This window comes from Catharus ustulatus, chromosome 4 (assembly GCF_009819885.2).
Source record: "Catharus ustulatus isolate bCatUst1 chromosome 4, bCatUst1.pri.v2, whole genome shotgun sequence".
Taxonomy (NCBI): Eukaryota; Metazoa; Chordata; class Aves; order Passeriformes; family Turdidae; genus Catharus; species Catharus ustulatus.
The window spans coordinates 24,950,240-24,964,395 of NC_046224.1; the positions used below are offsets into that span (position 1 = coordinate 24,950,240).

Below are 14,156 nucleotides of genomic sequence, written 5' to 3' on the forward strand. Positions count from 1 at the left end.
AAAAAAAAAAAATAAATTGAGATCTTTAGATTAAACATGGATTTAAAAGAAAAGAGACACAAGCATCACATTTTTCTGTCTTGTGTTTTCTTCATCCCCCTAGGCTGTATTCTGTTTTGCAGTGACAAATTGGGGAAATGAAAAATGAAGATGAACAGAAAATAAGACTGGGGGAGGGGAAGGAAAAGGCATTTATTATCCAAAATTCATGAAGAGAAGACAATTACCACAAAATTCTTCAAACTATCACCACTGATTTAAAGGCTGTTTTTCATAGGAAAAGGCATTGGAATGATGGTCATGAAGTCACTGCCTCCTGACCTCTGCTCTTTCCTCAGCACTGTGTCCCTGTTGGTGAATCCCCAGAGTTTTCTGTGGTAATGGCATTAATCTGGTTGCCCTTGTGATCCCTCTCCCTCTCCTTTAACAATTCTGTGGTTGACTCTGGGCAACCCAGAGGCCATGGGGACTACATGCAGTGGCAAAATGAAAGTCTGGGTCTGTTCAGGGGGGATTGATCCAGTCAGGAATGGAAAAGAGTTTTTCTATTCTGGGCACAGAGACACAGAGATAAGGGCTCCATCAAGCCCTGTGCTGCACAAAAGGTTTCATTCTTGTCACGTAGTGATCAGAGCTGCAAGAGTAGAAAGGGCTGCAATGATTTCAGCAGCATTGTGCAATCCTCTTCCCAGCAAACAATCTGTGATTACAGATGGGGTGATAGAGACACGGGGAACCCATTCTGTCAGGGAGACCGTGCACACGCATCAGAGCTCACAAGAGCAGATAGAGAGAGGCGTTTGTATGTGCTGTGTATGCATGCATGCATGCAAATGAGTGTTTATTGCATGATTGCATGCATGTGTGCACATGCAACAGCGTGGATGTGCATAAACACACATAGTCATGCCATGCACAGATTCAAGCAGGTGTATATGTTCATGAGACCACATGGGGCCACCCACACAGGTGCCCACACACCCAGACCTGTGTGTACTGCTCAGCCTGAGCATGAGCACCAGGAGCACGACGCATTCCCCTCAATGCACACAGGTCAGGCTGGGAGAGAGCAACTGCGCCTTGCCAAGGACACACACACACCAAACCCAACCACACAACAGTGGTCTGGGGCAGCTGCAGACCCACTCAGTGTGACCTTTCTGCTCTGCAGTGAATCGACAGGAGGAAAACTGGAAGGGAGGTGAATGGCAGAGGGGCTCCAGAGACGAGGACAGAGGCTGTGTTTCTAGGTTGTTACCAACACAGCCCACACATAATGTCATTTGAAGCTGTTGTTAGGGAGCTGCTGTATTTGTCATCAGCAGGGAACCACAGTAGCTCAGATCAGGCAGCAGCAAAACTGTCCAAGCCATGTTCTGCTTTCTGCTGTTTTAAAAGGCTGTGGAACAAGGGGGTGTATGGAGGGGCCAGGAAACATTGTTGTAATGGAGTAGCCTCCAGAGAAAAGAAACAGGGGAATACAAAAAAGGGAAACACCTTTAAAAAGAAGATGCTCCTAGCTCTCCTGAGGATCCGACAGAGAATTGAAATGCTTTATCTGCTCGAACGAGTGGAAAATATGCAAATATTTGCTTATGAAAAATTGCTGTTCTTTGCCTTCCCAAGCATAAACTATGCAAACGGCACTCACCACGCAGCCGGCTCACGCAGATCTCACACTCAGCACGTCATGCACAAACAGGCACACGCGCACACCCAGTGCGTCAATGCAGCGGGCAAGGACACGTGCCTGGGCTGCAGCACAGCAGCACAGCAGCCCTCTCTACATGACAAACAGGGCCGCGGGGCACGGCAATAGGGATGCCTCCACTGGCGAGCTGTGCCCGGGCGGGCAGTGCCCCGGAGCGGCTGCTGAGCTGCGGGAGGAAGGGACGCGAGAGCCCATCCCGGTCCTGCCTTGCTCCCGGACACCGGGACACCTCCGGGGGACACACAGCGGGGCAGGAGGGGCAGGGCGGGGGTGACACCGAGCTGCGCGGGGGACACGGGGGATGCGGGGGATGCAAGGGATGCAGGGGATGTAGGGGGTGCAGGGGATGCGGGGATGCAGGGGATGCACGGGGTGCAGAGGATGCGGGGATGTAGGGGGTGCAGGGGATGTAGGGGATGCAGGGGGTGCAGAGGATGCGGGGATGCGGGCGCTGCGCGGCGCGTCCTGCAGAGGGGGATCGGGCACCGGCCAGCAGGTGCGGCACCGCGGCGAGCTGGGAACGCGCCCGGGCTCCTGCCTTCTCACTGGGGCTAGGATTGCGCTGCCAGGCGGCAGTGGAGCCTCTCCGTGCCAACAAGTGGCTCTCATGGCAAAGCACACACAGATTTGCATTAACAATATAACTACAAGGATAGCTAAACAAGTGGAAAAGAGTTTTTCTGGGGTTCTGTTGGACAGACATATGGTATTTAAACTTAATACTTTAACTAAATTACTTAAGCATTTAATTTAAGTTGGCTCATTGGCAGATCTGTACTACTGAAAACAAACAAAGCAAAAGCATACACATAACCCGTGTCAGATATCCCCCCCTGCAGGTCAGACATCCAGAGGGGCCTGTGCAGGAATGAGAGGTGCGTACTCACAGCACGGACAGTTGTGTCCTGGGCTGCTTCAAAACAAACGTGGCCAGCAGGTGGAGAGAGGTGATCCTGTCCCTCTGCTCCTCTCTGGTGAGACTCCATCTGGAGTGCTGCATCCAGGTCTGGGACCCTCAATATAGGAAGGACATGGACCTGTTGGAGCAGGTCCAAGATGACAGTGACAAAGATTATCAGAGGGCTGGAGCATCTGTCCTATGAAGACAAGCTGAGAGAATTGGGGTTGTTAGCCTGGAGAAGAGAAGGCTCCATGGAGACCTTACAGTCCCTTCCAGTACCTAACAGGAGACTAGAGGAAAGCTGGAGAGGGACTTCTCACAAGGGCATGAAGTGATAGGACAAGAGGGAACGCTTTAAAATGAAGGAGCTCTGGGTTATATTAGCTATTAGGAAGAAAATGTTCACTGTGAGAGTGGTGAGGCAATGCTACAGGTTGCCCAAAGATGTTGTGGCTGCCCCATCCCTGGCAGGCTTTGAGCAGCCTGATCTACTGGAACATGTTCCTGCTTGGAATTAGATGATCTTGAAGGTCCTTTCCAACCCAAACCACCCTGTGATTCTACAATTCTGTCACGTCAGTCTGGTTCCCTTAGTGGAAAGCACACCTCACAGATCCAAGAGTTTGTGAGTTCCTAAACATCAGCTTCCTTGCCCATCCCCCGTCCACTCATGCCCCATCACCCCCCCTTCACAAAGTTTTTGTTTCTTAGGTGAAAAAGTTCATGGGTATCTCTGAAGAAAGTTTTCTCACCCAAACCACTGCAGCACCTTTCTCAGCACTCCCTGTGAGAGCTGATATGGCCCGAGTAGCGATCTGCTGTTGATAAGTGATACGGGCAGGTCTAGAGGTGTGCATAGGAGAAGATGGCAAAAGAGTAAAATTCTAGATCTACACAGGAGTGGATGGGAGGAGGGGGTCTTCAGGCGTATGCCAATACAGAAAAGCAGAAGGCAGCAGGTGTGCCTGAAGGTTATTTTTAAGAATTGGTTCAAACAGGCTGCAATATCACCTGGTATCTCCCACCCAGCCAAGCTGCTGGATCTAGATGTTCACAAGACAGCAAATTCTTTCTGGTTGCAGTAGGGTTAGTCCTTGTAGTCATATGACAGAGTTTGGAGTGGATACCAGTGCAGTTCCTTAGTCTCACAGGCAGGGTCACAAAAGAGGGTAAGAGATGGGACACTCTAGTTGGAAAAGCTGCTGATAGAGAGAGAGGCAGCCTGGGTGATGCTGTGAGGCATCTCCAACTGATGCAGCTTGTGAGCCAGCATCTGATACTCTCCCTGTTCAGCTGTGCCACACAAGGACTGGCTTGGGGGCACTGGGAAGCAGGAGACAAGCTCACACTTTCATGCTCAATATTGGAGACTGCTAGGTCCAGCAACATCTTTGCTCAAGCAATGAGTGCAGGTGAACAGCTCTTTCCAGCTGCTCCTCAGCCACGTGGCATTTCAGCAATGCACAGCAAAAAAAAAAAAGAAAAAGAGCAGAGTCTTTGCCAGGCCTTGATCTCTGTGTGAGACAGGCCAGGCCGCCAAGCAGAACACAGCAGAAATCCCTGCTGGCAGAAGTGCCTTCAAACTCAGCAGCAGCCTGCATAAAGCCAGGGAACGTGTCAGTTCTGATTTCTACTTGGTCCAGACCCCGCATGGGCAGAAGTCTAAAGAGAAATGTAGCCATGCAGCTGACATCTAATAGGTCTACCCACCCTTAGAGACATAGAAAGTATTCTAAGCCAGCACTTTTGTACCACGCTGGTGCTGTTGAGTAACAAGAGCTGGCTGTTGCACAAGCCCTGTGCACAGACGTGGAGTCCACAGTCTGGAAAAGATTCATCTAATCATAGAATCACAGAATAGTTTGGGCTTGAAGGGACCTTTAAAGGTCATCTATTCTTTCCAGCCTCTTCTGCTGCCTGGCCAGAGATGATCAGTGATCCTGGTACAGCAGAGTGACAGCTGCTGTTGCAGGATAACCTGAGGGCACCACAAATTGCTGAAGCAAAAACCACATTGCCACTTTTCTGTGTCTCAGGTGAACCCCTACCCATTTACAGGCACTATGGAAGGGCAAGGCAAAGGTACCCAGGAGTAGACAGGCTGTGATGGAGAAGACAAGTGCAGAGCAATGCTGCTCGTCCCGTCCCAGCTCTTGAAACACGTGTGAGCTTTCTCTCCAAGGGTAGTAACAGCAGTAGCCAAAAGCCTGAACTTTGCTTCCAGAAGGAATCAGCTGTTGAGCTGAGCAAATTGTGATGCTGTGCAGGGTGGGTGGAAGAAGGGAGGGAGGAAGGGAGGGAAGAAGGGAGAGAGGGAGGGAGAGCCAAGCCTGACACGGGCCAGAGCAGGAGGGGAGGCACTCACAAAGGCCTTGGAGGCAGGATGGAAAAGACAGTAATTACATAAGAGCACTTGGCGAGCATCTGGCTGGAGTCAGCTGGGCCCTGCCGGCCCTCCCTCCCGCGCTGCTAACCAGGAGCAGCTGAGGATACAGGGTACGGATAACTCCGCGCGGGACCCCTGCGCAGGGGAGCGGAGGTAAGAGGCGCTCCGCTTTCCCTCCCGGCTTGTGGTGCTCTTGAAGATTAGGGGCAGAGGAGTGGGGAGCACGGGGAATGAAAGGCAGCTGTGCTAGAGGAGGAGCAGTCAGGAAGGGGAAGAGAAGAAGCTCTGCCTCTTGGTGCAAATGATACCTTCACTCCGGAGGTTTGGTGAGAGAGGAGCTGTGAAGGGTGAGTGTGCATGGATGTGTGTGTGTGTAGCAGGGCAGATGATCCACATGTGCCACAGGGGAGCTGAACTGTACACAGGGGCTAGAGAGGACAGAAAACATCAATTTCCTTCTCCATATGCATGGTAGAGAGGTGTAAGAGCATGGATGCAGCCACTGAGGTCGAGACACTCTTTGTTCCCCTACTTTTCCAGTGTTGTGGTGGGTACAGGAAAAGAGAGGAAACAGAGGAGGAGGAAACAGCTGCTTTTGAGCAGGGGTTGTTGCAGTATAATCTGGACAGTGCTTCCCTGGGCTGCCTCCAAGGCAAAGTGTGTGATGAGGTAGAGTAAAGATTGTTGGGCACACAAGGTAGCCTCAGGCTTGGACTGCACTTTAAGCATGGCTGGCACAGGTTTACTGGATAGAACTCTCAACATCTCCTGCAAATGTGGCTACCCTGGCAAAATATTGCTGGACCACACCATTCCCTTCAGGGAGCAGGGCAATATTACCCTAGCAAAAGTGTCTTTACTGGTATAAACTTCTGCCCAGCTGGGCAATGCCACCAGAGCACATCTTTGTCTGCTGGCTCCTGGTAGGTCCCTATTCAGCCCAGATGAGACATTAAATACAAAGTCCTGCTCGCTCTCCACTGTGAGCTGTTCTTGCAGTCAGATGAGACACAGGCAAAGCCCCAGCTGATGAGGTCCCCCATGAAGAACATCTGCTTGGCTGCAAGCAGCTCAGGAGTGCAGATGGAAAAGTGGAATGGAAATGTGGACAATGGCCTTCCTGCTACCTGTTTCCCTTGGAAAGGCCAAGAACTGCAAAAGTGGGTAATGTCATGTTTGGAAATAAGCCAGGCAGGAAAACCTGAGAGGGACTGCAGAAGCTTTTTTGGGACAGACAGGAACGTTGTCTTCAGTATCAGTCTCTCATGTACCCCAGAAAATTTACTTGCCTTTAATAGAACTGTCAGCTGCCAAGATTCCCACCAGCAGCAGCCAGGAGTAGACAACACAACTGATCACAAAAACCCTCTTCTGTCAGCTGGTTAGGCTCCATCAGCAAGAAGTATTGCCCTAACCTTTTCCCCCCTCTCATTTCCCAAAAGGATAAACTGAGGCACAGGCAAATGTGGCCAACTTGCAGTGGATTTCACTGCATGTCAGTGCTGGAGCTCATGTGCTGAGCAGTGAATTTCTCCCTCCTCTTCCTGCCCCAGCTGAAAGGCATGTGCACTCCATGTTCATTGAGCTCCAGGCTGACAGGCAGCCTGAGAATATCTCCAGGCCTCCCAGCCCCCATTCCTCCCTTCCCCCCAGCTCACAGTACATATTTTCCCAGAGTTTTCCGCTTGCTTCTCCAGTGGTTCTGGGGTCCTGCCAAACGCCAGCCACTCTCTGGGAAGCAGGGCCTCCCATTCCTAAACCAAACAAATGGCAGAAGGGAAACAGGGAAAAATAAGTCTCAGCACACGTAGACATGCTCAGAAGCCTTGGAGCCTATTCCCCTCAGAAACCTTGGAGCCTTCTGCAGCTCCTCCTGGAGATTGCAGGAGGCACAGTGCTGACTTGGCATTTCTGACCCCTGCAGAACAGAGATATTGTCCATCCTTCCTTCTGCCTCCCAAAGGTCTGTATGTGCACACCCCGCCTTCCCCTACACACATACCCAGGGTATAAATACCCAGGTCAGTTTTGGTGCAGGATGGAATCTTCTAATCCTTTTCCCAACATATTCCACAGTGTGAGAAAAATCTCCTGTCTCTCCCACCCTGCATTCCTCTCCCCTTCAAAATGCCCTTCATTCCGATGTTCTGCTGCAGCCACATTGTGCTTACCCCAAAGGCACAAGCTCGTCCGCTTGGCGCCAAGCTGGGGACAATGGTCACAGCCAGGGTTTGTTTCCAGATCCTCAGTTTTGCTGGCAGGCAGCTCCTAGCAGCCAGGCTCTGCTTTAGACCAGGCATATCCGTCCCATCCAAAATGCTCAGCCTGGGACCTAAACAAGGGATATGACCAGGGGATGACACGTGCTGGAGCACAAGGCTTGGGGCTCTGCCCAGGCAGAGGGGATGACCAGAGAGGGAAAAACTGATGCCTCTCCCAGTTGGCAGCTGCTCCTGTAGAAATATCAGGCCTAGGGCAAGAGGCCACAGTGACGTGCAGAAAAAACAATGCAGGAGAGAATGAAAGATGAGGTTTGGGGACTATGAGTGGGTCAGGCACAGCTGGGGAGAGAGCATGGCCAAGTGAAGGACTAATGGATGGGACAAGGGACTAGCGCAAGGACCGAGGGCAGAATCCTGGAGCATCCTGCCTGAAGGAAAGCCTGTCCCTGGCACCAGTGCACCTTACCTTGTCCATCCCAAGATGTCAAGGCTGGGACCCTGCCCTGCTGCTGCCTGCCCCTTGCACAAGGCACAGCCTGTGCTGCCTGCATTTTTTGCTGACTGGAAATGAAAAGGCAGAGAACAAAACCAAACCAACAGCACGTACAAGGAAAAGGCACTTCCTAGGAAAGAGTTAAAAAGACACTGAAACCCAAGCCGGTTTAGGATGGAGAGCACCCAAAGCCGGGGAGGGAGGGAGGGAGAGGAGAAGGGAGGGAGCCGGTCCAAGCCCAGCTTGCGCACCCAGCCAGCGCTGAGCAGCGCCTGTGCCAAGAGCCGGTTTCCTTAAAGCCATGGGCCCGGGGGCCTGCCCTGCAGGAGGAGGGGAGCCGGCGAGCAGGGGCTGGGAAGCGAAGAGGGGAGCCGGCAGCCCCCGGGGTGAGCAGCTGCGCCGCGCCGGGCAGGCAGCAGGACGGGGGCACAGGCTGCCCAGGGGCTTTCTCTGCTGCTCGGCGGGTCTGTCTTTCGTAAGCATTCTTCTCTGCAAGCTGCGGAGCTTCCCGTTCTTCACCCTCGGCAGAGAAGCAGCTCCCGTCTGGTCCGCCCCAAGGCTGTGCTGGAGAGCCGGCCATCCCCTTGGGAAGGTGCTGGGGTTTGCCTGGGAACCCACTGGGCGTGGGTGGGAGGGGACCGAGCCGCCGGGACCGGTGGGATATGGGGGGGAAAGGAAGGGACTGGAGTTAAGTTCCCAGCACACAGGAAAAGAGGCATTTCTGCCAAGAGATATGGGTCAGACGCTATCTGGGACATGGGGATTTTGGAGTTAGATTCCTATAAAGAGTGATACACAGTGATAGAAGGGCTGGGGAATTTTTTACAGTACTTCCCATAGATTGAGCAGCCTACAAGAGCATGCTTTTGCTAAAGAACTCTTGAGGTGGACTCAATGACCCTAGAGGTCTTTTTCAATCTTAACAATTCTATGACTTGTCTCCTTCCTCTATCCCAGCCTGGGGACTGAATATTCTAGTGGTTTTAATGGTTTGCCTAGTCAGCATCAAGCCTTCTCCCAGGGTCAGCACCGGGTCTCCAATGGCCCGTGGAGAAGGGTGTGGGACATCCTCTTGGGCCAGATTGCAGCCTTGAACAAGCATGTAAGCTCCCTCCACAGGGCAATGCCATTTCATCCCACCTCTGGCTCCAACCACAGAAAGATGTTTTATCATTATCTCTGTTCCATCCCTTATGTCCTTCCCCTTCTTATACCTCACTATTGGCACTTCCTCATGTCTTCCCAGGTCACCATGGACATAACCTACCTGCGCACATCCCTGACCTTCCTTTTTCTCCCTCTTGTTGTGTTTGGAGCACCTGCTGATGAACCCAACCTCACAGAACCAGGCCCTGGTGCTTGCAAGCGCTGTTGTGACTCACTGGACTCTTCCACAGATACCCCACCAGTCCCTCCCAGCCACCACCACTTTCCCTACCCAGTGCCAGAGGTCCGTCCCTATATCAACATCACCATTCTGAAGGGTAAGTCTTTGGCCCAGGATGCCAAGGCTGGCTCTGGGACTGATGGCATTGCAGTGAAGGTGGCAGCTGGATTGCTGGCCTGCTGGTTGTGCTAACAGACCACCAGGAGCCATCCTGGAAGATAAGTGAGCACACACTTATCACACCACACACTCTACTCGGGGCTTAGGTGTTCCGTGCTGTGATGAGGAGTGGCCCGGGGGGATGGAAGTCAGTGTGTATCTCTGTCTCTCAGGATGCTGACTGCTACTAACGCTTCCTCCTTGCTAACACAGGAGTGGCACTGACAGCCTCTTGCCAAGCTGGGAGGACACATTCCTTCTCTCTGACTTACAGAGTCCTGTGGTGGCTGAGGGAAGGAACACTCATTATCAACTGCAAAATAAGCTTGTTTGGAGGGCATTGGCACCCAGGGAGGTTGTGAGGAGACCTTCTCCAGCTCTGTGGGTCATGTGCATTTGGAAGCAGGAGGAGGGCAAAGAGAAGCAGCAGTTATTTGCAAGCACCTCCAGGTTAAACTGGCAGTGACCCCCAGCTCATTCCACCCTGTAGTGGCTGGCTCAGTTAACGGGAAAGGGATCTCTATTTTAGATCAGCTCCTCCCTTCAGGACTCTCCTTTTAGCCTTTGCTGTGGGCAAAAGCCTGTTCCCAGCTGGATGCTGCCACACACTTCTTGTAGTTCTGTGGTTTGTCTGGGTTAACTAGGCAGATGCTCTCCCTTCCCTGCCCTGCCTGGAAGTAGGTACAATCCATCAGAGCTTAGAAGGGCAGACAGAGGCCTAGACTGGAGTGGGGTGTCATATGAGGACCTTCAATACCATGCAGGGGGATGGAGAGGAGGAAAAGAACAAGGCTGCTCTGAGTCCCATTTCTTCTCTGTATGTACAAAGTACATTCTGGTGCTGGTCTCTCTCTGTATTGAAGCCTGCCCAAGTGTGTGATGGGCAGTGCACACACCCAGGTTAGAACTGCAGCATTACAAGACACTCAAAGCATGCCAGTATTGTGAAAGTGCCAACCCTCTAAGTTGCAGTGCTCCATCTGCCAGGTCCAGCTTGTATTTTTTCCCTCTGACCCACCCTTTTGTCCCTTCCTAATCATATTCCCCCACAGGCGTTAGCAGCTCTTCACCTTCTCCAGCCTACAGCAAGACCAATGTGCGTCCTGTGTGGATAATTGGGTCATAGGAGAGGGGTGTGGGAGGGCGAGGCTGTGCTGGAGGTAAAGGAGTGTGGGGGAGGAAGAAGAGGTCAGGAGCTCCAATGGTACTTTGGACTGCTGGGCTCCCTCTGAGGCTGAAGTCTCCTAGGGAAAGGTCCTGGTGCCTCCAGCAGAGCTGTATCAATTGGTGAGCATGGGATTCATTGGGGAAGAGACTCCAGTCACTGCCAGAGCTCTGCTAGCTCCTTTCTCATGAAGAGCAGTGGTATTGTGACCCTCAGAAATGTTCCTTCTGTCATTGCCCCATTCTTTGTGCAATCCTCTGCCTCCTCATTAGGCTTTCTCACCGCCTCTTCCACACTGTTGGTATCACACAAGAGTTGTGTCCTCTGCTTCCTCCTGCAGGAGAGAAAGGAGACCGGGGAGAGCCTGGGATGCCAGGGAAATGGGGCAAGGAGGGACCACGAGGTGAGCGGGGTGCCCAGGGCCAGAAAGGCAGTAAAGGACAGATGGGCACAGCGGGAGACCCCTGCAAGCATCAGTACGCTGCGTTCTCCGTTGGCCGCAAGAAGGCTCTGCACAGCAGCGAGGGCTTCCAGGTCTTGATCTTTGACACCGTCTTCGTCAACCTCTACAGCCACTTCGACATGTTCAATGGCAAGTTCTACTGCTCAGTGGGCGGACTTTACTATTTCAGCCTCAATGTCCACACCTGGAACTTCAAGGAGACCTACATGCACATCATGCACAACGAAGAAGAGGCAGTCATCCTGTACGCCCAGCCCAGTGACCGCAGCATCATGCAGAGCCAGAGCCTCATGCTGGAGCTCCAGGAAAATGATGAGATCTGGGTGAGGCTCTACAAGCGGGAGCGGGAGAATGCCATTTACAGTGATGATGTCGATGTGTACATCACCTTCAGCGGGTACTTGGTCAAGCCCAGCATTGAATAACTGCCTCTCCTCTTCCCTGGGGCCTCTTAGGCCTTTTCCTTTTTCCTCTCTCTCCCTCTGTCTCTCTTTCTCTCTTTCTCTTTCTCTCTCTCTCTCTTTACTGCCCTAACCACTGCAAATCACTTGGAAATGGGCCTGTCCAATCTCAGGCACTGAGTGTGAAACTTGCCACACTGGCTCCCACCTCACGCTCTCTTGTAGCCAGACCTGTATCTGTCCACTTTACATCATGGCACTACCACCTCTTGCCCCTCACCTCATAGTCCCAACTTAGGTTATTGGCTTCTTCTCAATCTGCCAGAGAGCTGCCTCTGGCATTTAGGGTTCTAGAGCAAGAGGAAAGCCGCTCCTGGGCCCATGTCCCTCCTTGGGGCTTCATACACAAAGGACTCCTGTGGAAAGGGCTAGACAGTCCCCAGTGCTGAGGTACATCCTGGCTCCTCTCCATCCCAACTAGACATGCCAGTTTTGCAGCCTGAAACAAGCTCTTAATGTCACCTCTGATATCTGTAGTCAGGAGAGCAGACAGGGGTCCAATGGTCTCCTGTAGCACAAGGAAGATGTAGGAGCTGAGAGAGGATATTGTCTTTCCAAAAAGGAAACTGTTGGCCTTCTAAACTGGCTTTCCATAGACACCCTTCTGTGTCACAGAGTCCGGGCTGGCTGACAAACCTAGACCTGGTGGGATTGCCTCCTCTGTGCCAGTTCTAGCTCTTCAAAGAGATGAAGGGTCAGACACCTGGCCAGACCCTCCATGGGCATCTGCCCATGATTCAGGAGAGTGACCATTCTGTTCCCACTAGGGATCATCAGTACAGAACGAGAGAGAGGAAACCTTGAAAACCCCCCTCCCATGCTTCCCCTGAGGTTCTGCTCAGTCCTGGCTCATCAGCTATGGGAAACTAGTCCAGAGAGAGTGCCCAAATATGCTCTCCTTTGGCAGAGCTGCCTTTTCATTGTCCTCCTAAACGTGGTTCTCCCACACTGGTGTTGAAGGACCACTGTTTCAGGGTCTGAGCTCAAGGCTGTAGGGGTAATTGCAATTCAGTCAATTCCAAGCCTGGACAGGCTGCCACTTCTTTGCCTCTGTGATGGAACAGGGATAGAGATGAGACTACAGCACCTTGCTCAAGGGTTAAAAGCTTCCCTGCCTTATGCTCCATGCCCTTTTCTGGCAATCTCATCAGAGTAACTGAGAAAAGCACGTGGCTAAAACAAAGCCTCGCTCTTTTTGTCAGGTTGGGGATGTCGCAGTGAGAAAGGAATGCCAGTGGTAGGGTTTTCTAGTACTATTTATATTGGTTTCACACTGCTCCCACTTGCATCCCTCTGGAGGGGATGCTGCAGTCCTGGGGGGAGCAGGTAAGGCTGGCTCAACACTTTAGGAAACCTACTTTCACGTGTCATGATGCTCCCATGAACAGCAGTGCCATGACTCTTTTTTGAGTCTCAGGGCAGGACAAGCAGGAGAAACACGAGTATTTCTCCTCTGCTCATCACTGATCAGGAAATCTTCAGACTTACCTGGCTTCTGCTGTCTCATGATGAGCCATGGTCTCTGCCTGTAGCACCTGGGAGTACCAGGGCTCTCCCAAAAGAAATGTGTGTTATTGTACAAGATTAGGTCTAGTACACACAACCTGGGATAGCAAAGTAACAGGGACCAAGGCTGAGTATTAAAACTGACCCTGAAAAACTTGCAGGGCATTTTCTCTCTTATCCAATTTACTTACTCTCCATGCTTTTATAAGGAAACTGTGCAGACTGCAATGAGTTTCAGGAACTTTGCTCTGGATCCTCCCCACCACGGTCAATGAGGCAATGGGTATAAAAACCAAAGTTTCAATGAGGTAAGGCTGATTTTTCACAGGGAAACATGATGAAGGGATCATGGGAACTAAAGGAGACTGTGGGTTTCTTCCTCTCCCTTAGCAGGTCAAGTGTGTGGAATTGCTCAGAGACAGGACTTCAGAGGAAGAAGAGGAAGCAGAAAGATGGAGGTGATGCTCAGCACCGAATCCCTTTCTCTCTTTCTCAGCAGACAAACCCAGACATAGTCTATTTACAGTGTATAGTGCCCCATGCCTCCCTGAAGAGAAGCAAGCCTCTATAACACTGAATATCTCCATCAACAAGCTTCCTTCTTTCTCCTTTGCTATTTGGTGATTGAATGCTGGTGACAGGTCTCCTGTGCTACCCATGAGCAGCCAGAGGGTGCCTGATGCATGTGAGAGAGGAGGGCAGGGGGACCAAAGGGTGTGTTTAACAGGCTTCTGGTGCTAAACAGGATGGCATTCTCTTGGTGCTAAATCAGATTTCAGGAGTATCGGGTGCTTTGTGGAAAGTGTAGTAGGCTGAGTTGTGATGTACTCTGGAATTAATGGTGCTTTATGTAACAAAACCGGACAAACTCCAAGAACTTTTGTATATATATATTTTTTCAGTGGTATTAAACTTTTTTCCTTGGTTGTTTTGCACTTAAATCTGTTCTTCTATCCCAACCTATTCATTCTAGCTCTGGCAATTGCTGAATGATGTGATGGAAAAGACACTGACCTGAAATTGCCAGGTACAAAGTCTAACGGAGCTCTGAAATTTCCCTGGGTAATCCTTGGCAATCTCATGTCTGTTTCCTTTGCAAAGAACTGTTACCTTGAAATATTTACTGCTTGAACACTTTTAATTATGACAACCCTCTTCCTTTTGCTGGAAAAGCTTTCAGCAAATTCAAAAAAAGAATTCTTTGGAGATTACAAAAAAAAAAAAATCCCAGGACAATACAATGGGTTGTAGGAGTAGGCTTCAAGTATTTGTTTATATTGAGGGAGGCTGGGTTAATGTTGA

General features: G+C 51.3%; 1 protein-coding gene across 1 annotated transcript; it reads left to right on the top strand.

Moving 5' to 3' along the window:
* The first annotated feature begins 5,006 nt into the window (after positions 1 to 5,006).
* C1QTNF6 (C1q and TNF related 6) lies at positions 5,007 to 13,893 on the top strand. The gene is made up of 3 exons (XM_033058878.1): positions 5,007 to 5,151; positions 8,960 to 9,197; positions 10,765 to 13,893. Exons 2-3 carry the CDS (start codon positions 8,966 to 8,968, stop codon positions 11,310 to 11,312), a joined length of 780 nt encoding a protein of 259 aa, XP_032914769.1. The 5' UTR covers positions 5,007 to 5,151; positions 8,960 to 8,965; the 3' UTR covers positions 11,313 to 13,893.
* The last annotated feature ends 263 nt before the right edge of the window (positions 13,894 to 14,156 follow it).